We start from the raw sequence: 24,441 nt of genomic DNA, 5'->3' as shown, positions 1-24,441 counted from the left end.
ATTCTGTAAGACAACTGGTCTGGACCGGTCGAAATTATCAATGTGATGAGACTCCCCCTATAAAAGGAAGGACTGATCTGAATTAAAGGACACCGAAAAGACGGAACTCCAGGCAATGAATGAATCCAGCATGGGAGGGGGTCTTACTTCGAACAATTGAAATTGGAATATAAACTGTCTACTGGCTAACAGTACTGCATCGATATTACATCTCTTGGGTATGAAAATGGCCCTGAGGTCACGAACAATGCCTTTGTTCTTAGGAGATGCACTGCCGGAGTATTTATGATAGGAAATCGCGGAAAAGGAACACAGAAATGAGTCCCAGTCTCGCAGCCCAAAGTTCGCGCGTGCGCACAACCCTCTCTTTCCGAAACTTATTTTGTGCGGCCCGAGAATCAGATAGTGCTCGTAAGACGGAAATGCGCGACAGCGGGTTCCGGTGACCACGAAGGCGGCAAAGGCGACGGAATGGAGGAGGTACCTCACGGTGAGCTCGCGGAGGGGACGTGGGTGGTGGGGCGAAAGTGTCGCGAGCTGTTCTAACTGTGGTCTTGTCTCTGCGCAGACTGTCCAGGGGCCGACAGCGCCCAGGCGGGCCGAGGGGCTTCATGTCAGGGATGCCCCAACCAGCGGCTGTGCGCGTCTGGAGCGGGGGCCACCCCAGACCCAGGTGAGAAAGGGGCAAGGCCTCAACAGGAAGCGAGAGGCCCAGGCCCGGAAGAGGCGGGGCATGGAGGGAGGGGGCGGGATTCGCAGAATGAGTGACGGGGCGGGCTAGACGGTATTGTATATGGAGAGGGGCGGGGCCCAGAGGGGGCGGGCCGTGGAAATTAGGCAGAGTGAGGGCGGAGCTTGGAGTGACAGGGACGAGGCCTTTAAAAGGCGGGAGCGAAGGCAGTGGCACGGATAGAGGGCGGAGACTGGCATAGACTTGGAAGACACGTAAACTAAGAGTATCCTGGCCAGAGGTTTGAGTGATACTAACCGACCGCGGAGAAAACGGGATAAGCTTCGAAGTCAGGGAGTTCTCGGACTTAAATCCTGGCTCTGCCAGCTACTTTCTTGATACAATTTTCTTCCTTTTGAGGAGTGATTGTTTCTTTCATTCAGCGGAAATGTGTTGATCGCCTCGTAGGTACCCTGCTGTCCGGGGGACACAGCTGGGGATCAGGCGTGGTCACTGCCCTAGTGGAGTTTAGCTTAACACTGGAAATATAAACACGTGAGGTAGCAACTAAACAACCACAGCTTCAAGTGCTGTGAAGCACAGATTCGAGGATGGGAGGACTCTGGGAGCCTGCTCAGGACCTTAAAAAGCAGGATGCAGAGGGAGAATCCTTCCCCCCGCCTCCTCTTTTTTTCAGACGGAGTCTTGCTGTGTAGCCCAGGCTGGAGTGCAGTGGTGTGATCTCAGCTCACTGCAACCTCCGCCTCCCGGGTTCAAGCAATTCTTGTCCCTCAGCCACCTGAGTAGCTGGGACTACAGGCACCCACCATCATGCCCAGCTAATTTTTGTATTTTTAGTAGAGATGAGGTTTCACTATGTTGGCCAGGCTGGTCTCGAACTCCTGACCTCAGGTGATCTGCCTGCCTCAGCCTCCCAAAGTGTTGGGATTATAGGCGTGAGCCACTGTGCCCCGCCAAGGGGGAGAATCTTGAAGGAGTTCAAAGAGAGACTTGGGTTTGATTCTTGGGTCCATGAAATGTGACCATCAGCAATAGTCCTAACTTCTCTGAGCTTCTGGTTCCTCATCAACAATGGAAACAAGCCGGGTGTGGTGGCTTATGCCTGTAATCCCAGCACTTTGGGAGGCCGAGGCAGGTGCATCATTTGAGGTCAGGAGTCCGAGACCAGCCTGGCCAACATGGTGGTGAAACCTGTCTCTACTAAAAATACAAAAATTAGCAGGCGTGGTGGTCCATGTCTACTCGAGGTTGAGGTGGGAGCATTGCTTGAACCTGGGACGTGGAGGTTACAGTGAGCTAAGATCATGCCACTACACTCTACTAGCCTGGTGACAGAGTCAGACCCTATCTCAAAGGAAAAAAATAAATGAAGAAAAACATAGTTACTTCTGTCAATCCAATGGAGAGACTGAACCAAGTTTCTACCAGTGGAGGTTTATTGAACCAGAGCTTGAGGACATGCCCTGGAAAACACAAGTCACAGAAACGTCTGTGGCCTGTGCTCCCTGGAGAGGCTCCAGGAGGCTCATTTTTATATATTTCGTTAAAAGGGGAAAAAGCATGCAGGAAAAAGTGTGGCAGGCCTTGAGACAGGTAGTCATGTCTTGTGAGGTTTTAATTAGTGCCCAGTATATCTGTGCTATACAGAAGATAAGGTGAAAATTCAAAAGAGGGAGTAAAGGAAGATTACATTAGGCAGATGTCTCAGGAGAGGAGAAGAAGGATTGATCATCCTGTCTTTGTTCAGCACGTGGGAAGCTTGTAATGGACATTGTCAGTGTGACATTTAACAGACAGTAGTAACACACAAGGAGTTAGGTTAAGTTTACGGTCCTAAAGAAAGTTACAGTTGACATGTCCTTGTTTATGGGAGGATATTCATCTTCAGAGGTTTAGGGGCCAGCAAAGAAGTTCCTTAGGAGCAATTTGTGAGGGTCGTCCTCTCACAATGGAGATGCGTAAGGCCTTTGGCCTTTTGCGGGAGTCTGATTAATGTAGAATGCTTTGACACAGGTTAGGAAGTAATAGCTGTCCATTGATGGGCAGGAGGACAGCAGTGTTGGGAGGTTTCCAGGCCTAACGTTCACTCATCAAAGATGGAGACAGGCCGGGTGTGGTGGCTCACGCCTGTAACACCAGCACTCTGGGATTTCAAAGTGGGGCATCATGAGACATTTTATTTTCCTTTTACCTCATGTATTCTTTTAAGGATTTGAAATAAGATAGTTTCATTGACAGATACTTAGTATGAGCCTGCTGTCGATCAGGTTTTCTCAGCCTGGACACTGTTGACATTTGGGGCAGGATCACTCTTTGTTGTGGGAAGGTGTCCTGTGTATTACAGGACATTTAGCATGATCCCTGGCCTCTACCCATCAGATGCCAGCAGTACCTCTCCTGTGGCAATGAAAGGTGTCTCCAGCCTGGGCACAGTGCCTCACGCCTGTAATTCCAACACTCCAGCACTTTGGGAGGCCAAAGCAGGTGGATCACTTGAGGTCAGGCAGGAGTTTGAGACTAGCCTGGCCAACATAGAGAAACACCATCTTTACTAAAAGTAGAAAAATTAGCTGGGCGTGGTGGCAGGTGTCTGTAATCCCAGCTACTGGGGAGGCTGAGGCAGGAGAATCACTTGAACCCTGGAGGTGGAGGTTGCAGTGAGCGGACTCCAGCCTGGGCAACAGAATGAGACTCTGTCCCAAAAAGAAAAAGAAAAGTGTCTCCAGATATTACTAAATGTCCCTGGGGGATTTTGTCCCCAAGTTGGGGACCATTACTGTATGCAGAGTTCTCTTCTGGCGCTGGAAATACAGCACTGAAAACTTCAGAGTCCCTCCCCTTGTGGAGAGTATCTTCTAGTTGGGGGACACAAACGTGTAAACCAATAAATGAGACACCTTCAAATGTGATAATAGCCTTATTTTCTTCCTAGCACTTACTTCTACCATTGACGAAGAGGGATTTCAGAGGATCCTTTTAAACAGCCCCAGGACTAGGACTAGGAGTTAGGTCTTCCTGGTTGACTGGAAGAGTGACATTCGAGGTTTGGTCAGGGACCTCATCCCCTGTACTTTGGCTTTCTTTGCAGCTATAGAGGAAATCAAAGAGAAAATGAAGACCGTAAAACACAAAATCTTGGTATTATCTGGGAAAGGCGGTGTTGGGAAAAGCACATTCAGCGCCCACCTTGCCTATGGCCTAGCAGAGGATGAAAACACACAGGTGAGACCTCAGGAACCACTGGGAGGTGCTCATTCTGTCTGAGGGTCGTGATGGCTATTAAATAACTGATTCCTAGGCCAGGTGTGAAGGCTCACGCCTATAATCCCAGCACTTTGGGAGGCTAAAGCGGGCAGATCACTTGAGGCCAGGAGTTTGAGATCAGCCCCGCCAACATGGCAAAACCCTGTCTCTACTAAAAATACAAAATATTACCTAGGTGTGGTAGTGCAGGCCTGTAATCCCAGCTATTCGGGAGTATGAGCCATGAGAATTGCTTGAGCCCGGGAGGCGGAGATTGCATTGAGTCGAGATTGCGCTACTGTACTCCAGCCTGGTGCACGGAATGAGACTGCCTCAAAGGAAACATCAAATTGGCCTCTTAGGAATCTCAATCCCTGCAGAGAGGCAATGCCCAGTAGTGAAATGAAGCATTTCATTGGATTCTCTAGCCAAGAAAATGGCTAGCAGATGTACATCTCCCCTCGCATGTGGATAGTTACCTTACATTCTTGTTTCTTTTTCCTCTTTAATGACCCCTTTTTGCTTTTCTCTAAGCCAGGGACCTGCAAACTATAGCCACTGGGCCAAATCAGCCGGGCGCAGTGGCTCACGCCTGTAATCCCAGCACTTTAGAAGGCCGAGTTGGGTGGATCATGAGGTCAGGAGTTCAAGACCAACCTGGACAACATAGTGAAACTCTGTCTCTACTAATAATACAAAAATTAGCCGGGCGTGCTGGCGTGTGCCTGTAGTCCCAGCTACTCAGGGGACTACATTTAAGATGCAGAGAGCAAGACGCTGAGGCAGGAGAATAGCTTGAACCCGGGAAGCGGAGGTTGCAGTGAACTGAGATCACACCACTGCACTCCAGCCTGGGTGACAGAGCAGAACAAGACTCCATCTCAAAAAAAAAAAAAAAGGGCCAAATCCAGTTTTTCCCTGTCTTTATGGCCTATGAACTAACAATGGTATTCACATTTTTGAAATGGTTTTTGTTTGTTTGAGACAGGATCTTACTCTGTCGCCTAGGCTGAAGTGCAGTGCTATGATCAAGATTCACTGCATCCTCTACCTTCCAGGCTTATCAAGCTATTCTCCTACCTCAGCCTCCCAAGTAGCTGGGACTACAAGTGCTTGCCACCATGCCCAGCTAATTTTTGTGTTTTGTAGAGGTGGGGTTTTGCCATGTTGCCCAGGCTAGTCTTGAACTTCTAAATTCAAGGCATCCCCCTGCCTCGGCCTCCCAGAACGCTGAGATTATAAGCATGGGCCACTGTGCTTGGCCTAAAATTGCAGTTTTTAAATTAGTACCTAAGTACCTACATATGATCCTTGATTTTGCCCACAAAGCCTAATAATATATTTCCTGTTGGCCCTTGTGGAAAACGTTTGCTGGCCCTTACAAGAGTTTATTCATTTCCACCCAAGTATACAGATGAGCATGAAAACTCAGATTAACCAGTGCTGCCCTCTGGATCTAAACTTTAATAAAAGGGGTTGTGGGTAGCTAAGAACACACACTCGAGTCAGACAGCCCAAACTCAGGTTCCGGCTCCATCCGCACCACTGCTGTGACCATGGGAAGGTTACCAGGCTTACTCTGCCTTCATTTTCTCATCTATAAAATGGGACTCCAAGGACTGAGTGAGATGACACATGTAGATCACTTAACACGGGGCCTGACCAATAGTAAATGCTCAGTAAATGTCTGTGATGGCCATCGTTTTTATTACTTTATTTCACTAACCGGATATGAAGGGATGATGATTATATCTGCCTTAGAGGTGAGTCTGTAGCCTACCCAAAGTATAGTACTGAGTAGATTCAAAGTATACTTGTTGGGCCAGTCGTGGTAGCTCATGCCTGTAGTACCAGCTCTTTGGGAGACTGAGGCAGGCAGATCACTTGAGGTCAGGAGTTTGAGACCAGCAGCCTGGCGAACATGGTGAAACCCTGTCTCTACTAAAAAATACAAAAACTAGCTGAGTGTGGTGGTACGCACCTGTAGTCTTAGCTACTTAGCAGGAGGCTGAGGCACGGAAATCACTTGAACCCAGGAGGCAGGGGTTGCGGTGAGCCGAGATTGCCTCACTGAACTCCAGCCTTGGTGACAGACTGAGACTCCATCTTAGAAAATAAAAATTAAAAAATATATAAACACACACAGAGATATACTTGTTGATTCATTGTTTTGTTAGTTGGCAGTCTCTTGCCATTTGAGGGTCAAATTTGTGTTGGCCTAGTGGACTGGCTAAGAAATCTGGTTTCTCAGATTGTCTGTATTGTTTAGAATAATCTGCTTTTCGAAGCTGTCAGGAATATTCTTAAACAGCTCACTGGAGATGGGCTTTCATCTGGTCCCTTGCAGGTAACCACTTGTGAGTAGACAACTGTTGACATCATTCACTTTCCTGTAATTACGTTCTGAAGTCTTTGCGGCATGCTTGTCTAGACTTTGCAATATACAGAAGGAAAGCACACCAGTGTGGAAATATGGCTAAATCAGCTGTATTTCTTTATGCAGTGGTGGTTTAAAAAAAAAGAAGTCAGCATTTAGGAAAGTTTTTTTCTCCTCAGGCAGACCTACTCATGACAGTGACATCATGATCTGCAAAGTGTCAGCACATGAAAAATGCTGAAAATGTTTTGATTAAAGTCAAGCAGCACAGATTTCTCCCTGTCCTAAATCTAGCTGGATGGTGGGATGCGCCCTGACCCTTTCCCGCCTGCTGTCTGCTGGAAGCTTGGCTCTAACCCTAGGCAAGGCCGTTCCATGTTAGCACTTGAGGCCGGCAGGTATCTGTCATCTCATTGGCAAAGGGCCTTGGATCAAGAGAGAACAGAATTAGAAAACACCCCTGACGAATCACAGGCTGACCAGGGAGTGTGTAAGTTGTAGTGAAGGTAGGAGGAGCCTCTGTAGCATAAGCCTGAGCCATGAGACAGCAAAGAGTCACACACCATCTTCCACCGCAAAAGTCACCGACTCCCAGCCTGGGCTACAAACTAAGACCCCTGTCTCTACAAAAAGTAAAAAATAAAAATAATTAGCCAGGCATGGTGTTGAGCACCTGTAGTCCCAGCTACTCAGGAGACTGAGGTAGAAGGATCACTTGAGCCTGGGAAGTCAAGGCTGCAGTGAGCCATGACTGTGCCACTGCACTCCAGCCTGGACAACAGAATGAGACCCTACTTCAAAAATCATGAATAACTAACAAGTCATCAGCTTCCCTAAATTAACCTTTTTTTTTTTTTTTTTTTTTTTTTGAGACAGAGTGCTCCTGCTCCGTTGCCCAGGCTGGAGTGCAGTGGTGTGATCTTGGCTCACTGCAGCGTCCACCTCCAGAGTTCAAGCAATTCTCCTGCCTCAGCCTCCCAAGCAGCTGGGATTACGGGTGACCACCACCACACCCAGCTAATTTTTGTATTTTTAGTAGAGACGGGGTTTTACTATGTTGGCCAGGCTGGTCTTGAACTCCTGACTTCAGGTGATCCGCCTGCCTCAGCCTCCAAAGCACTGGGAATACAGGCATGAGCCACCACACTTGGCCACCACAAATTAAACATTTGTGATCTGAAAGGCTATCATTACAAGGTCAGCACTGGGTGTTTCAGGACTGACTGTGCAAGGCTCTCCTGGGGGACTTGGGACTGCAGAGCAGGAAGGGGCCTTGGTGACATCGGAGCACTCGTCTCACATATCAGAAGCCTGAACAACTGAGGCTTACAGAGCAGAAGCAAATTGTGCAAGGACTAAAAGTTGGGAGCATGGCGCGGTGGCTCACGCCTGTAACCCCAGCACTGGGAGGCCAAGGCGGGCCAATCACCCGAGATCTGGAGTTTGAGACCAACCTGACCAACACTGAGAAACCCCATCTCTACTACAAATACAAAAAATTTAGCCGGGTGTGGTGGCGCATGCCTATAATCCCAGCTACTCGGGAGGCTGAGGCAGGAGAATCACTTGAACCTGGGAGGCGGAGGTTGCAGTGAGCCAAAATCACGCCATTGTACTCCAGCCTGGGCAACAAGAGCAAAACTCCGTCTCAAAAAAAAAGGAAGTTGGGACTAAACCACTCTTCCCCTACCTTCCTCATTAGGGGCAGTTTGGGGTGCTGGGTAAGGAGATGCTTTGGGTCCTGAGAGCCCTGTGGCATCCCCATCCCTCCGCCTTCTGCAGCAAATGCTGCCTCTTCCCATCAGCTGCAAACACAGGCCCAGAGGTCCTGGTGTGGAGGAATGCAGGCACATTGCTCAGCTTTGCTTATCTGGCCTAACCTAAGCAGAATTAGTCGGACAGATTTTGGGGGAGTAATAGGATGAACAGGAAGTCTGAAGAGACAGGACACAGGGCTGCCCTGGCCATCTGGGTAGCAGGAGCCTGTCAGCAGCCTCTCGGGCCTGCCATGGGAGTGAGCGCGCTTGATCTTCTTCTGGCATCCTTACATCATTTCGCGCAAGTTTCACTCCGCAAGGGAGTAAATTTCCTCTAAAGGGAACTGATGAAATTGTTCCCTGAAGGAAGGGCATGGAGACAGAGTAGCTAGAAACCTGAGAATATCTAGGAATGTCTCTGTCATCGTCATTGATAGTGATGGTGTCATTTCCCCATGGATCATTGACACATCAGTCCCAAGTATCAAGGTCCAGAGAGAGCAAGTCAGGTTTTCCCATGATGTCACTCTGCTGTGTTCCTCAGATGGCCCCATAGAGGGCGCCTGAGGCCAGCACTGGTCTATAGATGGTGCTTCCCTGACCTCCGCCCCACACAGGTTTGAGACAGCCCTGGATGCAGAGGAAGTAGGAGGCTGGGCTTGTTGAGAGGATTGAAGAGGGAGGCAAGAAACTAATTGGGGGCAAGTTAAAAAGTGACCCGGAGGTGCAGCACTTTGGATCTGAGTCACTGCAGCTTTCAAGATGAGTACTAGCCCTGTTCTCAGAAGGTTCTCGAAAGCCGTCTCAGACCTCCTGTATCAGAGGGGAAGGCTTAGGATGGAAGAGGTCGCGTGACGCTGCACCCGAGTCACAAGCAAAGAGCTTTTCCAGGTTTCCATCTTACTTTAAGTTTCTGTTTTGTAAGTTTAGCCTAAACAGTCATTCACCTTCAGGGTCAAAGGAAAACAGGGCTTGGTTCGGGTTCCACCCTGGTCCTCCACAGAAGGCCCCATGGCATACTGGAAAGAGTCCTGGTTGGGGCCAGAAGACCTCAGTTTATGTCCCAGCTCTGTTCCTCGCTTACTGAACTGGTCCCCTCTGAACCTCAGTTTCCTCCTGTGTAAGCAAGAGATAATGATACCATCTAGGCACATGACCACCTCGGCCTCCCAAAGTGCTGGGACTGCAGGTGTGAGCCACTGCGCCCAGCCCCCGATATATTTTTTTAATACATTCATAGTGTGCTTAAATGCTTGCATCTGAGACTCCTGAACAAGATAGGATGAGTTTGAGAAATATTTACGATGCAGAGAGCAAGACTTGGTGAGGGGGTGAGCAAAGGATTGCTGTTTGGGGTGGCTCCAAGATGGCTCTCGCTTGGCTGTCCCATCCAGTCTGTCACACAATCCAAAAAGACACTAGGCCCCTTTCCCTGTCTCCTCCAGCCAGAGCTCAGTAAACAGGTTCTGGGCCCAAGCCTCCAAGTGACCTGACACCCAGGTCTGTAAGATCACCCTCAAGGAGCTGAGCCAGGCTGAGGGGTAGGCAACCAGGGGCATCAGTGTTTATGAACCTTGAGATCAGCGTTATGACTCCCTCAGGAGAATCTGATGGCTCCAAGTTTGACCCGGTTTCTGTCTTCTCCCCCGTCCTTTTCCTCTAATCCCACTCCCCTCCCAGTGGTGCATACCTGGGGTTTGTGCATTCAGTTATGTAACCGCTTTGGTCTTTTCTTGCTCCCTAGATTGCTCTTCTCGACATTGATATATGTGGGCCATCGATTCCCAAGATAATGGGATTGGAAGGAGAGCAGGTAATAGCGGTTACAGAACTCAGGAAATTGTTCTCTTAAGGCAAACTCGGTAGCACTGCACTGTCAGACTTAAACAAACAGGTATGCAGAGCCCAGAAGTGCTTTGTTGCTGTTGTTGTTGTTTTGTTTTTGAGACAGTCTCTGCTGCCCAGGCTAGACTGCAGTGGCACGACCTCAGCTCACTGCAACCTCCGCATCCTGGGTTCAAGCAATTCTTGTGCCCCAGCCTCCCGAGCAGCCGGGACTACAGGGTTGTGTCACCATGCCTGGCTAATTTTTGTGTTTTTGATAGAGACGGGGTTTCACTATGTTGGCCAGGCTGGTCTCCACTTCTTGACCTCCAGCGATCGCCTGCCTTAGGCGTGAGCCACCGCGCCTGGCCCATAAATGTTTATGTGGGCCTGATGAGCTGAGATACATGCTCAGTAGTCCATCTGTCTACTTTGACAACTGTGAGTTTTGAGGGGCCAGAAGTATCTATGAAGTCCATCTACACCATTTGAGAAGCATTGGTTTCGATGCCTCCTCAGAGGGGAAGGGAAACAGCCAGTGAAATGCAGAAGTGAGACGGAAATTTAGCTCTGACTGGGAACATTAGACCGGGGCTTGCTAAGGCTCTGTACCCTGGAAGCAAGGGAATATTTCTGCCCTTGTGGTCTCCCCTGGGGAACTGAGACTGCAGGGTGGGTGAGCGATGCAGGCTGGGGGCAGGGCCGTAGCAGTCTATGTAGTTGCTGGCTTCTTGCTAGCAAGAAGCTCTCCAAGAGAGGATTTCCCCACGGGCAGTGCATGGAAGCTGGGGCTGAGGGTGCTGGGATGTCCCAAGAGTCTCAAGAGTGTTTCTTTCTTTAATTAGTGCCAGGGATGCATTAATCTTGTTCTGAGGATTCAGTAGTAAACAAGGCCTATAAAGACCCCCATCTGAGTTGGAGAGGACAGATGCTAGGTAATGGGAAACCAACCCAGAGTGAGGGTATAGACAGTAGGGCAGGGTCAGAGGGCTGCTGTTTGGGAGGGATGGTCAAAGGTGCCCTCACTGAGGGGTAGCATTTGAGCAGAGGATGACAGGAGGGGAGAGCTGGGGGAAGAGCATTCTGTGCTAACGGAGCGAGTGCGTAGGCCCCTGATGCTGGGTGTCCTTGTGTCCTCAGTGGAGTGACCAGTGGGGCTGGAGGGTGGCCCGAGACCTATGGGGCCAGGCCTTGCAGGCACATTTCGTTTGTTTTGTTTTGTTTTGTTTTTGTTTGAGACTGAGTCTCCCTTTATTGCCCGGGCTGGAGTGCAGTGGTGCAATCTTGGCTCACTGCAACGTCCACCTCCAGAGTTCAAGTGATTCTCCTGCCTCAGCCTCCTGAATAGCTGAGACTACAGGCACATGCCACCATGCCCGGCTAGTTTTTTTGTATTTTTAGTAGAGACGGGGTTTCACCATATTCGCCAGGCTGGTCTCGAACTCCTGACCTTGTGATCCACCCACCTCAGCCTCCCAAAGTATTGGGATTACAGGCATGAGCCACTGTGCCTGGCCCCTTGCAGGCATTTCTAAGGCCTTTGGGTTTGCTTCTGAGGCAGTAGGGAAGGAGAGCGATGTCACTCCTTGAGGCTTGGTCCATAGCCCCATGGATGTGGTAGCACAAGCCCCAGTGAGGGAAAGGTACTGTCATCACACGTAAGTATTTCATAGAAATAGAAATTTTAAAATAAAGTAAAACAGAAGTTTCACCATTTTCTTCCCCAATAATGGAGAAGATTGGATTGTCCTGTTTACCCTAACTCTTAAGATAAGTGGACTTAGCAAACGAGTATAAACATGAATGAATGGTTTTGTTGGGTTTAATAGAACTTCAAAGTCAGGCACAGAGGACCACATGTTGTATGATTCCACTTACATGAAATGTGCAGAGTAGGTCAGTCCACAGAGACAGAAAGCAGATTAGGGGTCCCCTACGGCTGGGAGGATGAGAGAGATACTGGAGGGGCGATAGCTGAGGGGTGATAGCTATAGAGATTCTTCCTAGAGTCATGAAAATGTTCTAAAATTGTGGTGGCCAGGCATGGTGGCTCACACCTGTAATCCCAACACATTGAGAGGCCAAGGTGGGTGGATGACTTGAGATCAGGAGTTTGAGACCAACCTGGCCAACATGGTGAAACCCCGTCTCTACAAAAAACCACAAAAATTAGCTGGGCGTGGTGGCGGGCACCTGTAATCCCAGCTACCTGGGAGGCTGGGGCAGGAGAAGCACTTGAACTTGGGAGGTGGAAGTTTCAGTGAGCCAAGATCGTACCACTGCACTCCAGCCTGGGCGACAGGGCGAGACTCCATCTCAAAAATAAAAATTAAAAACTAAATTGTGGTGATGGCTGCACACCTGTGACTATACAGAAAGCCACTCGGTTGGACACATTCAGTCGGTGAGTCGTACTGTCTATGAATCATGTCTCAGTAAATCCGTTGAGAAAAGTAAGGCTTCATTAAGAAAAACAGACTTGCAGTATGCACTTTGGGTGCTGCTGGACGCCTGCTGGAGGGAAGAGGTCTGAATCTTGAAGTTGTCCCAGGGAGCTACTGTTTGACCCTCCTCAGCCCTTTCCCTTGGGGTCAGCGACTGGAGCTGATTCGGGACGGGTTCTGAATCAGCTATTTCACTGGAGATCATTCCCTTCACTCCTGTGCTTTTATAAAAGCCACCTCATTGCTTCACAGATACCTGCATTTTCTTAACAGTCCTAGCCGATTTTTATCACTCTTTTAAAATACCTTAGACACAACGTCATATTTGAACTTTTGGTTCCTTATCTAGACACCCAAGCAGACTTTCCAAATAACCCAGCTTGCGGCACAAAGGGAGTTGAGTTGTATCTTTATTACCCACGCCCCAGCTGTTCACCTCCTTTTAGGAATTTCATGGTACCACATAAGACAATGAATTGTATTTTATAAAACTGTCTTCTTTGTGCAATTTGTGCGTGAAATGTGACCAGGGTACATGATTTCTACAAATGAACATTGGTGCTCATGTTCACACAGGTTCACCAGAGTGGCTCGGGCTGGTCTCCAGTGGTAAGTTTTCACCTCTTTGCCTTATTTTCACAGTAGTGTGTGGTTATATGAACATAATGGGTTTATGGTTTGTCGGTCCAAGGTGTTTACTGGGGTACTTTTCGGAGCACAAAGGATGCGATTAAAACCAGTGATTTGCAGATTTTTTCCGTAAAGTGTAGGACGGTAAAGATTTGCAGCATGTGCGCCTACATTCCCTGCTGTCGTAGCACAAAAGTAGTAATATGTAACTGAATAACCAGGGAGACCAGCCTGGTCAACGTGGTGAAACCCCGTCTCTACTAAAGATACAAAAATCAGCCAAGCATGGTGGTACCCACCTGTAATCCCAGCTACTTGGGAGGCTGAGTCAGGAGAATTGCTTGAATCCAGGAGGCAGAGGCTGCAGGAAGCTGAGATTATGATGCTGCACTCCAGCCTGGGCAACAGAGCTAGACTCCATCTCAAAAAAAAAAAAAAAGACACAGAGTTAAGGAGGTGACCTTACTTACATTAGCTGAGTTCCCTATCATCGCAGCCCATGGACATACAGTGCCTCTTTCAAATCCCCTAACGTGGTACTTTTTTTTTTTTTTTTTTCCAAAAATGATTTAGGATGCAAAGAGTGAATGTGCTCATGGGTCACACGGCAGTTTTGTCCTGAAAATGGTTTTTTCAGTCACAGTTCAGACAGAAGACCTGGGGGAGGGCCTCACTGCGTGGTTTTGAGTAAAGTGTGTCTTGCCCTCCCTCTGTTCCCTCTCCAGTACATGGAAGACAACTTGGGGGTGATGTCAGTGGGTTTCCTGCTCAGCAGTCCTGATGACGCTGTTATCTGGAGGGGACCCAAGAAAAACGGTTTGCCACTCTGCCTTTTTTTGTTTCTCACATCCTTCTACGAGCGTTGTGGCTCTTGGCCTCATCTGCACCCTGTCCTGCCAGGGTCAGCCTGCTGGGCCTCACAGTATATTGTTTTTAAGCATCCATTGCCTCTTCTTCACTGGTTGAAAAGAGCTCATCGAAATACCAGTTTTCCCTTATATAATTATAAGTATCTGCTGTGAGTTTTTCTCTCCTTAAAAGCTATAGAACTCTGGCCAGGTAGGGTAGCTCACACCTGTAATCCCAGCACTTTGGGAGTCCGAGGCGGGTAGATCACCTGAGGTTAGGAGTTTGACATCAACCAGGCCAACATGGTGAAACCCCATCTCTACCTAAAACATAAAAAATTTGCTGGGTATGGTGGCATGCAATTGTAAGCCCAGCTACTCGGGAGGCTGAGGCAGGCGAATCGCTTGAACCCAGGAGGCAGAGGTTGCAGTGAGCCCAGATCATGCCACTATAGAACCCTGAAATTATTTTCATGATGGTTTCATCGTGGCTTATTTCGGTCAGCGAGGTGAGATCAAAAGCAGGTTGATCTGGTACTGAGACTTAGGGTAATAATATGAAACTGTTACCAGGACTAGCTTCCTCAGCCTCAGCACTACTGAAATTTGGAGCCAGATAAATAAAGAAAAAATGAGCACCCCCTGTGGATTCCTCTTTCTAGGCATGATCAAGCAGTTCCTCCGAGATGTGGACTGGGGAGAGGTGGACTACCTCATTGTGGACACCCCACCTGGGACATCAGATGAACACCTCTCGGTCGTCCAGTACCTGGCCGCGGCACACATCGACGGAGCAGTGATAATCACCACTCCCCAGGTGAGCAGGCTCCCAGGTGGAGCTGGGCCCAAACTGTGCTCAACACTGCAAGGCTTCCTTCCTACAAGGCTCTGATACCCTAGTCTCACCAAGGTTCTTTCCAGTGTGTGTTCCACAGCCGCATCCAATGCGGATCTGCAGTAACCTCTTGTTATTCAGCTGGGCACAGTGCTTCACACCTGTAATCCCAGGACTTTGGGAGGCTGAGATGGGAGGATCGCTTGAGCCCAGAAGTTCGAGACAGCCTGAACAATATAGTGAAACCCCAGCTCTACAAAAAATATTTAAAAATTAGCCAGGCATGGTGGCTCTCACCTGGAGCTCCAGCTACTCGAGAGGCTGAGGTGGGAGGATCATTTGAGCCTGGGAGAGGAGGTTGCAGTGAGCCACAATCACGCCAGTGCACTCCAGCCAGCACGACAGAGTGAGACCTTGTCTCAAAGGATAAAAATAAGAAAAACTTCATCTTTGGTCTAGACATTTGTAGCTAACAACCATTCAGTGATTTTTTTTTTTTTTTTAGTCCATGAATTAAACAGTAGTGGGTCAAGAATTCTTTTTGAAGGCCCCTTGAGGAAACTCGTGAAGCCACCAGTGCAGTTATAATTCACATCGTGTTGCCTGGTGCTGTCAGCCTTGCCGTGTCCACGCGTCAAGTCCCCTAGTCTACAGTGTATTTTCCATTTACATCCCAGAATGATTTAGGAAATCTCTCCAGTTTTCAACAGAACTAGCCGGGTGCAGTCAGGGATTGCGGGATAAGCCACTGGGTACCCTTGCTCCTTCCTTAGTGACACCCAGTGCCCCTCTGTACCAGTCACCTAGTGGCTGTGCCCCTGGGCCCATGGTGAGCCCAAGCTGAGAAGAAAGCAATAGGGAGTTTCCTCTCCATAAGCCCTACAGAGAGCAACTGCAGGCAGGACTGCAACACTGTCCATCTCAGGGTCCTGAGTAACCAGGGGCTCTCCTCCACAGTTACACTTGACTGCTCTTCATGATGTTCTCCTCCACACCTAAGAAAGCCCAATAGAGGAGGTTTGGTTTGATCTCATTGGTCATAATCAGTCAGGACGACCCATAGTCTCACCCTCATCCAGTACTCACTCAGCTCCAACTACGTGCTGGGCATCAGGGCAGTAAAAAGTCCTGGAACCCCCATAGTGACCCCTGTGGCCCTCTGAGGAACACAGGTGCCAGACACACTCATGAGGGCTCAGCCAGTGGAGTGGCAGGCCCAGCGGCCACGGGAAGGGTGTCTGGGTCAGAAGATGGTGACAGGATTCATGTCCATTTTGGCATTCTGCAGAGAGGGGACATGGGGACGCATGGAGGAGCAGAACAAAGTGGTTGGTGCTAGGCAGAGTGGCTCATGTCTGTATTCCCAGCATTTTGGGAGGCCAAGCTGGGCAGGTCACTTGAGGTCAGGAGTTCGAGACCAGCCTGGCCAACATGGCAAAACCCTGTTTCTACCAAAAAATACAAAAATTAGCCTGGCATGATGGCAGGCACCTGTAATCCCAGCTACTCGGGAGGCTGAGGCAGGAAGATGTGTGAGCCCAGGAGGTCGAGGCTGCAGTGAGCTATGATTGTGCCACTGCGCTCCAGCCTGGGCAACAGAGTGAGTTCCTGTCTCTAAAAATAAAAAGTCATTTTCTTTCAAATTTATTTCTTGCAATTTGGCTGTTTGGGAAGTAAATAGCACCTCAAACAAACAGGGCTTAGCACTAGTAGGCACTAAATAAATATGGATTTGGCGGGATCAGGTATTAGTTCATTTTCACATTGCTGTAAAGAATTGCCTGAGACTGGGTAATTTATAAAGGAAAGAGGTTTAATTGACTCACAGTTCCACATGGCTGGGAAGGCCTCAGGAAACTTAGAATCATGGAGGAAGGCGAAGCAGGCAGATGATACACAGTGGCAGCAGTGAGAAAAACAGTGTGTAGGAGGAACTGTGAAACATTTATAAAACCATCAGATCTCGTGAAGACTCACTGTCACGAGAACAGCATGGGGGGAGCCGCCCCATGATCCAGTCACCTCCCACCAGGTACTGCCCTCAACACGTAAGGATTGTGGGGATTACAATTCGTGATGAGATTTGGATGGGGACACAATCAAACCATACCAGGGCAGAAACCTCTAGGGCTTCACGATAGCAGATCGCTGCGTTGCAGCCACCCCCTCGAGTGCACAGACATTCCTGTTCTCGCACTTTGATGCTGGAATCACTGATCTCTTCACCTTCGTAGGAGGTGTCCCTCCAGGATGTCCGGAAAGAAATCAACTTCTGCCGCAAGGTGAAGCTGCCCATCATCGGGGTGGTGGAGAACATGAGTGGCTTCATCTGTCCTAAGTGCAAGGTGAGGGCGCGTGGTGCTGCCAGGTGATCTGAACAAGATGCTGCCTTCACGGGGGAGGAAACAGTCAGAAGGGTGCTCTGCAAACGGTTTCTGCTTTCCCCGGCATGTTGGGAAGTAGAATCATAATTAAAATCCCTTTCTGCTGACTAAAGGAAAGTTCTTTTGGTGTTAAGTGTTTCACCTTCAAACTAAGCTTTTGTGTGTGTGTGTGTGTAAGTTTCTTTAAAATGTAGTCCATCCAGGCCGGGTGTGGTGGCTCACGCCTGTAATCCCAGCACTTTGGGGGGCCGAGGTTGGTGCGTCACCTCAGGTCAAAAGTTTGAAACCAGGCCGGCCAACACGGTGAAACCCCATCTCTACTAAAAATACAAAAAAATTAGCCAGGCATGGTGGTGGGTGCCTGTAATCCCAGCTATTCAGGAGGCTGAGGCAGGAGAATCATTGGAACTGGGGAGGTGGAAGTTACAGTGAGCCAGGATCGCGCCATTGCACTCCAGCCTGGGTGACAGAGCGTGACTCTATCTCAGAAAAAAACAATGTGGTCCATCCTTGTGATTCTGCAAGAAAATCATGTTTCCTCCCCTTTGAATTTGCCTTGCAGAAAGAATCTCAGATATTCCCTCCCACGACCGGGGGCGCAGAGCTCATGTGCAAGGACCTGGAGGTCCCTCTCCTCGGCAGAGTGCCCCTGGATCCACTCATAGGTGGGTGACCCTGGCATGGGGCGGGACCTCACTCCTCAGTCAGTCCCACAGTCATGGGTCGGGCATGACAGCGGGTAGCTACGGAGAGGGGCGATGGAAGGAAGAAGGTCAGTGGGGCACTGGAGCCAGACCCACCCTCCAGCTGGCACCCCCAGAGGCCTCCGGGAGAAAAGCCGAGACCCCTGCAGGTAGGCAGCGGGAGCAAGCAGGCCTCAGGCAAATGGGTGAGGCCTGTAAGAACGGGTTAGAAGTTGGTGAGGGCGGTGGTGGCAGGGGACTGAGGAGGGCGCTCAGTAGAGGGGTGGCTCCAGGGGACACAGATCACTGACCTGTGAGCAGGGGCCACGTTCCCAGAATGGTCTGGTGGGAGGGTAGGGGCCAAGTATTTGTGGGGAGGGTTGGAGGGTGGGAGCCTGGAGGCGGGGAGAGCGGAGGCCATCTGGGGTGCCCTGGGGGAGGGCCAGGCCCACATGGGGAGCTCAAGGGGAGAATGGGAGCCTGTGGGAAACGGCTAAGTGTCATCATCACTGAGTGTTAAGTGTCCCGTGCCTGGGATCAGGAGGCCCAAGGGTGGCTGCCCTGGGGTCAGAGTTCAGGATAAGGCCCTGGGTTCTGGTGTTGGTGTAGAAAGGAGGGGACACACAAGAGAGAAAGTGACAGGATCTGATGGTCGAAGTTGTCCCCACTGCCAGTACAAGCCACCCGGAGGAGGGTCCGTCCCTCAGAGACAGTGAAGCAGGGGCGAGGCCGGGCCCTCTGGGGTGCTGCGGCTGAGAGGTAAGGGGGCTCAGGTTGTCAGCAGGCTCTGGGGTCAATCAGGAGAGGGTAGTTTGTGTCTATGCAGGCAAGTGTTGAAGCCACAAGGCATGGACAGGACTGCCAAGGGGCTGCGCAGAAAGCGGGAGCCAGGACGGTGCTGGGGGCGGCTGCCGTGAGGAAGTGGGAAAGGGGTGCGAGGGCCACTCGGAGGATGGGAATGGCCCTGGAGAACCCCAGAGACCCCATGCACCCGGGAGACAGGGTCCCAAAATCCTTCTTCCCTTCTTCCCACATCCCTAAATACTTCTCTGGCATGTAATTCCCCCGACAAAATGTAGAAAAGTACAGCTGCTTTCTCAGCCTTCCCCAGCATTATAAAACACTCACCAGGCAGCTTTTGCACTGACCAGAAGTGGTGCTGAGAGCTGCCCTCAAAGGTCCCTGGAGGCAGGCAGGCCGCATGAATGGACGTGACTTGGGGGGGAGCTTGCAGCAGCCGGGGGCACACCCATTCCTGCCAACTTGCACCTCTGCCACAGGTCAGTTCTGCCGAGATGGGATTGATGGACAGGACATTTGTCAGGGGAAACATCTGTGGGAGAAAATGACAAGGGAGAGCATTAGCCCACGATGAAGGAGTTGGGGAAAGAACATATCAGCCTGTAAGAGCATCTCAGCCCACAGGAATATCTCGGCCCATGGAAGTATCTCAGCCCACGGGAACATCCCAGCCCTCAAGAACATCTCAGCCCAAGGGAGCATCCCAGCCCTCAAGAGCATCTCAGCCCACGGGAGTATCCCAGCTCTCAAGAGCATCTCAGCCCACTGGAGCTTCTCAGCCCACAGGAGCATCCCAGCCCAAAGGAGCACCTCAGCCCACAGGAGCATCACAGCCCAAAGGAGCACCTCAGCCCAAAGGAGCATCACAGCCCAAAGGAGCACCTCAGCCCACAGGAGCATCGCAGCCTACTGGAGCATCTCAGCCCACGGGAGTGTCTCAGCCTGCTGGAGCACCTCAGTGTACTTTACTTTTTAACAGCTCAGTCTGCTGGAGTGTGTCAGTCTTTTACAGCATCTCAGTCTGCTGGAGTGTGTCAGTCTTTTGGAGCACCTCAGTCTGCTGGATGTGTCACTCTGTTGGAGCACCTCAGTCTGCTGGAGTGTCTTGGCTGCTGTCAAGGAAAGCTGGGCACAGCCACCAGGGCATTCCTGGGTTCACTCACCCATCAGAGGGGCTGCATCTCCCAGGAACGTGCCTGCCTGAGTGCCATGCTCGGCTCAGTCACTAGCAAGGAGCAGCCTGAGGGTGGCACTGCCTTGACACAAACGTGGTGTTGGATTTTGGAGCATGGCAGCTGCTGTCAGAGATCCAGGAGGGGTGTCCTTGTGGCTATCACAATTGCCACATTTTCCAGTGTTTAAAGAAGAGCTAGAAGTTCAAGACCAGTCTTGGCAACACGGTGAAACCCCGTGTCTACTGAAATACAAAAAAATCAGCCAGGCGTGACGGTGTGCACCTGTAATCCCAGCTATTTGGGAGGCTAAAACGGGAGAATGGCTTGAACCTGGGAGGCAGAGGTTGCAGTGAGCCAAGATCATGCCATTGTTCTCCAGCCTGGGCAACAGAGCAAGACCCTGTCTCAAAAAAAACAAAATGACATGCTTGCTGACCCACCCAAATATTTCCATGGGCCCAGCCACAGGCCTGCCATTGCCATTGTTCGACAGATCAGGAAGTGAACTTGGGGCCCTCTGTTAGATCCTGATGTGACTTTTATTCCAAAGAGCCACCAACCTCCATCTTCCCACCTCCTTCACACCCAGTCCTGGCATTGACCCTGGTCTTTCCTTTCAGGGCCACTTTTCACAAGAGTTCATTTCAAAGCAGAGGAGCCCCCTGTGACAGCTGCGGGCTCATTCTGAGCTGAGAGAGGATTAAGCGTCTTCTAGTGAGCACGGTCCTGTGTGTCAAATGGCACACTGCGGAACCTCACCTCGAGGGGAAACCAGAGATAACAAGGCCAGGGAGTGCCAGAAAGGAAGGGGTGGTTCACACTGTTGCACACCCAGGAGGGTGGAGCATGAGGGCCGAGTGACACACATCTGGCTGGGTCACTGGGAATGGAGTGGAGGGAAAGCCACCTTCCTAGGAACAGACAGGAAGGCGTGAGGACAGCACTTCAGTCCCCTCTGGGGACATGGTGGCAAAGAGTTACAGATGTCAGCGCCCTGGTGCTGTGGGTCCTGGCCTCATGTGCTGACGATCACAGGAGGGCTGGCCTCAGATCCTCTGCCACCACTAGCTGTGGGACTTGGGCTAGCCATTTCACCTCTCTCAGCCTCGATGGCCTCATGTGTAAAATGCAGGTGACAGTGGTACCTAGTGAGAGGGATCTACAGGGATGGAGTAAAAGGATGCTTGGGATCTCTTGGACAGGGCTGAGCTCACACCAGCTGTTCTGACAATGCTGCCTGTTTTGGAGAGGTGGGAGCCCAGGGGGAGATGTGGTTAAGATGGGAAACACTAGAGCAGGTTTGTGTGTTGGGAGCTGGAGAGCCCTCTGGGGAAGAGAGACCTGAGTGAAAGTCAGGGACAGAAAGTAACCCCAGCATGACTCTTCTGGGATCTCCAAGCTCCCAGGTCTGGCCCAGCAAATGAGCACTCATGTGCCTCCCTAGTGAGTTCCACATGGTCTTATGGTCCCCGTGTTAACGGTGGAGGGGGTCCAGGTTCTTGGCATCTTGTACGAATAATTGGGCAAAACACAGAAAGCAAGGAAGGAATGGAGGGATTTATTGAAAATGAAAGCACACTCCATGGTGTGGGAGGGGAGTGGGCCTGAACACAGGGGCCCAAAGACCCCATTACAGAGTTTTTGTGAGTTTAAATACCTTCTGTGTGGGGTACGCCCTATATAAATGAAGAGGATGAAGTAGTTACAAAGTCATTTACGGCGTACGTCCTGTGGAGAGGACATTTCCTGTTATAGCTGAAGTGTGAATTGGCCTTACGTTCCCTGCCTCCAGACCCTATTTTCCTGCCTCACCGGGTCATCTGGGCTCCACATCTCCCACCAGCCTCTCCCCACAGGCCTCTTCCCCCATTTGGGCTCCCCTGTCCCACGGAGTGACACAGCAGTGAAGTTGAAGAAATGAGTGCAAGGTGGGAACCCGTCCTGGGGTTCACCTAAGGCTGGTGACCAACTGTGGGCAGTGCAGTCACTTAGCCCTGTTTCTCCGGCAGCTCAAGGCCTGGGGAGTGGGCAGAGTAAGCTGATGGCAAGTCCACCCATGAATGGGGGCTGGCAGGGCAGACTGGAGGCAAGAACATCCCCAAGAATGACCCCAAGCCCCCTATGTCTTGTCTACCTGGCTCTGGGATAACGTGGTTCTAGAGAAACCTGGGTGTGCATAGGAGGGGACTGGAGCAGTGGCCACATGGCGGGGAAAGACCAGCACACTGATGGACACCAGTACAGATGACCAGGAAGATAACATTACAAGCAGCGGGCAGAATGTGTGTGTCATATGCTCCCATTTGTATTTTAGGTATATGCAAGTATGTGTGTTTGCACACTTGCAAGCGTGCACCACATTTATATACCCATAATATTTCTGGACACTAGTAGCCCTTTTTGGACTTGCCTTCATGGTATATCCTTTTGTATTCTATCCTTTTTTTAACCATGTGCATTCATGATCCTTTTACTCAAAAGCTAGTTAATCTCTTAAAATGCAGACTCCTGGGCCCACCTGGAAGCTGCTGAATCAGTTCTCTGTAGGGCCCTGGAACCTGCATTTGCCACACACCACCTGATGATTTACCACGCTGAAATGCTGGCTGGGGACCCTGCTGGAAGGAGGGTCCCAGAGACCCCAATAGCCTGTTCTACTTTGCTCTTCATTACAAGTGAAGGGCTCAAGATCTTCCCATTGTCACCAGCACAGAAAGAGCCCCAAGATCTTGTGGCCACTGCGTTTTCCTCTTGGATTGAATTGTATTCCGTTTGTTTCTTTTAAGGTAAGAATTGTGACAAAGGCCAGTCTTTTTTGATGGACGCCCCAGATTCCCCAGCCACGTTAGCCTACAGAAGTATAATTCAGAGTAAGTATTTCCGTGAGTAGTAAATGCAGAGGCCTGTGGGGCAGGAAGCAACATGAAGGAGCTAAGAGTGTGGGGGGGTGGAAGGACAGACAGGTGGTGGGGTCTGCGATGACCACAGAGTGGCCCCATAGCCCAGGAAGCCAGGAGTCCAAGAGAAATTTCTCAGTGTGTGAGTACTGTGAATACATTCATAGTTTAAAAAATAATGGTGAGGGTGAAATTTATGGCTTAGGAAATACATCCTAATAAAGCTATAAAGTAATTGATTTTAAAAAGTAACTGATTTAAAAACAACAACAGGCCAGGTACAGTGATTCACACCTGTAATACCAGCACTTTGGGTGGAGGAAGCAGGCAGATCACTTGAGGCTGGTCAAGAGTTCGAGACCAGCCTGGCCAACATGGCAAAACCCCATCTCTACTAAAAATACAAAAGTTAGCCAGGTGTGGTGACACACGCCTGCCCAGCTACTCAGGAGGCTGAGGTAGAATGGCTTGAACCTGGGAAGTGGAGGTTGAGTGAGCCCAGATCATGCCACTGCACTCCAGCCTGGGCAACAGAGTGAGACTGTATCTCTTTAATTTAAACAAAAAAAAAAAAAAAAAAAGACATGGTGAGCCAGACCAAACCCAAGTGCGGCCCACATTCAGCCACTGGCAGCCATCAGAGGCCTCAGTTAAGGCAGAGTTGTTGGTGTTTGTTAAAGCTGCAGCCTCTGAGTCTGTGGCTGGGTTTTACTTGCCTAGAAAAATGATGTCAAGGGTAAGGAAACAGCATTCCCAGAATCCTCCATCTATAGATGGGCCAAGGAAGGCCTCAGCCATTGGTTATGACCGTGATGGGCAGTGTGAGGTATTTGGATCACTTTCAAAGACACAGGGATTTTTATGGAACTAGTCAGAGGATTCTACCCCTGATAAAAAATGCCCCCCGCTCTTCCCCAGCACAGGACGGGGCTGTCGGGGCAGACAAGCCATGAGCATTCTATGCCTGTCATCTTGTTTTCCAGAAATCCAGGAGTTTTGCAATCTCCATCAGTCAAAAGAAGAGAACCTCATCAGTTCTTGAAACAAGAGAATGTTCAGGACCAGCAGTTACCGAGCAGGGCATTCACGGGGCAGCATATCCAGCCAGACCCAACCAGCTCCAGGATGCGCTGGGTCACAGCAAAAAGGGACAAGACCCTGGTGTGGTCCGAAGCCACTTTCTCAGAGACACTTTCATCATCGAGTATGTGTACACTATTCTTTAGAACATATATAAAGGGCATTCTTTACAAATGTGCCATTTTAAGAATTAAAAACCCCTCCTCAGACCTCTCCTCCGAGGCCTGTTTCATGTAAAAAACAAACGGGTTATGGGACCGTGGGATTCTGCTGTGTCAGAAGCTTAGTCAATTATAGAAACTCCCATTTAAGCCATTCTGCCTCTGAAGAGAAGAAAGCTAGAACAGAACCAAAGGGGTGAGTGTACCACATCACTGAGGAACACACAGTCCAAACGCTCTTCTTCAGATTGAGGAAAAATCTAAAAGTCACAGAGCTCATGCTGGGGTTCATTCTAAAATCACTCTGTATGATGCAGCTGGGTCAACTCAAAAAGGCCTTGAATCACTCAGTAAGACAGAATTTGGGGTCTGTGTATACACCCTGTGTAGTAACATGTGCACAGTATATCCAGTAATGTCCAGTGTCATATACAAAACAGTTTTCAGGTTTTTAAATTAAATTAAAAAGAGTCAGATATAAATGCTACAGTCATCATTGCCATGAGATGCTTGCTCTGTTTGAGAGACACAGGATCAGAGATAGCTGGGAGAAGAGTAAACTCCTGTTTTCCATCAGCTCTGGGGCATAAAAGCGGGAGAGTGGGGAACAA

The 24,441-nt window shown here is 49.9% G+C and overlaps 2 protein-coding genes across 7 annotated transcripts in view; one reads left to right on the top strand and one right to left on the bottom strand.

Annotated features, from left to right (window-relative positions):
• The first annotated feature begins 382 nt into the window (after positions 1-382).
• On the top strand, positions 383-23,878 carry LOC135269035 (cytosolic Fe-S cluster assembly factor NUBP1). 3 transcript variants are annotated; one of them, XM_064362518.1, is made up of 11 exons: positions 383-490; positions 569-673; positions 3,780-3,913; positions 9,813-9,881; positions 12,913-12,945; positions 13,692-13,782; positions 14,477-14,631; positions 16,884-16,994; positions 17,596-17,698; positions 22,479-22,562; positions 23,573-23,878. In XM_064362518.1, the coding sequence occupies exons 1-11, from the start codon at positions 472-474 to the stop codon at positions 23,629-23,631; spliced, it is 963 nt and encodes a 320-aa protein (XP_064218588.1). In that variant the 5' UTR covers positions 383-471; the 3' UTR covers positions 23,632-23,878. The 3 variants fall into 3 exon arrangements, with proteins under 3 accessions (XP_064218588.1, XP_064218590.1, XP_064218589.1); XM_064362520.1 differs by lacking the exon at positions 9,813-9,881; XM_064362519.1 differs by lacking the exon at positions 12,913-12,945.
• Positions 12,729-24,441, bottom strand: part of LOC135269036 (Golgi apparatus membrane protein TVP23 homolog A-like) — a 50,695-nt gene continuing 38,982 nt past the window's right edge. The window contains exons 7-10 of one of the 4 annotated variants that reach the window (XM_064362521.1): positions 18,845-19,049; positions 16,476-17,084; positions 14,947-15,931; positions 12,729-13,387 (exon numbers count right to left, since the gene is read on the bottom strand). The gene's annotated coding sequence lies outside the window, so the exon portion shown is untranslated. The remainder of the gene's footprint in view (positions 13,388-14,946; positions 15,932-16,475; positions 17,085-18,844; positions 19,050-24,441) is intronic. The other 3 variants (XM_064362524.1, XM_064362523.1, XM_064362522.1) reach the window with 3 other exon arrangements.

The sequence above is a fragment of the Aotus nancymaae genome, unplaced genomic scaffold (genome assembly GCF_030222135.1).
Source record: "Aotus nancymaae isolate 86718 unplaced genomic scaffold, 86718_ANA_hifiasm-v0.15.2.pri h1tg000049l, whole genome shotgun sequence".
Lineage (NCBI taxonomy): Eukaryota > Metazoa > Chordata > Mammalia > Primates > Aotidae > Aotus > Aotus nancymaae.
This window is presented reverse-complemented; position numbering and strand designations above follow the sequence as displayed.

Bases quoted from the DNA above. Each gene is read 5' to 3' on its own strand.
- LOC135269035 (XM_064362518.1), top strand. The intron at 674-3,779 runs GTGAGAAAGGGG...CTTTCTTTGCAG, and splicing joins GGGGGCCACCCCAGACCCAG to CTATAGAGGAAATCAAAGAG. The intron at 17,699-22,478 runs GTGGGTGACCCT...GTTTCTTTTAAG, and splicing joins GCCCCTGGATCCACTCATAG to GTAAGAATTGTGACAAAGGC.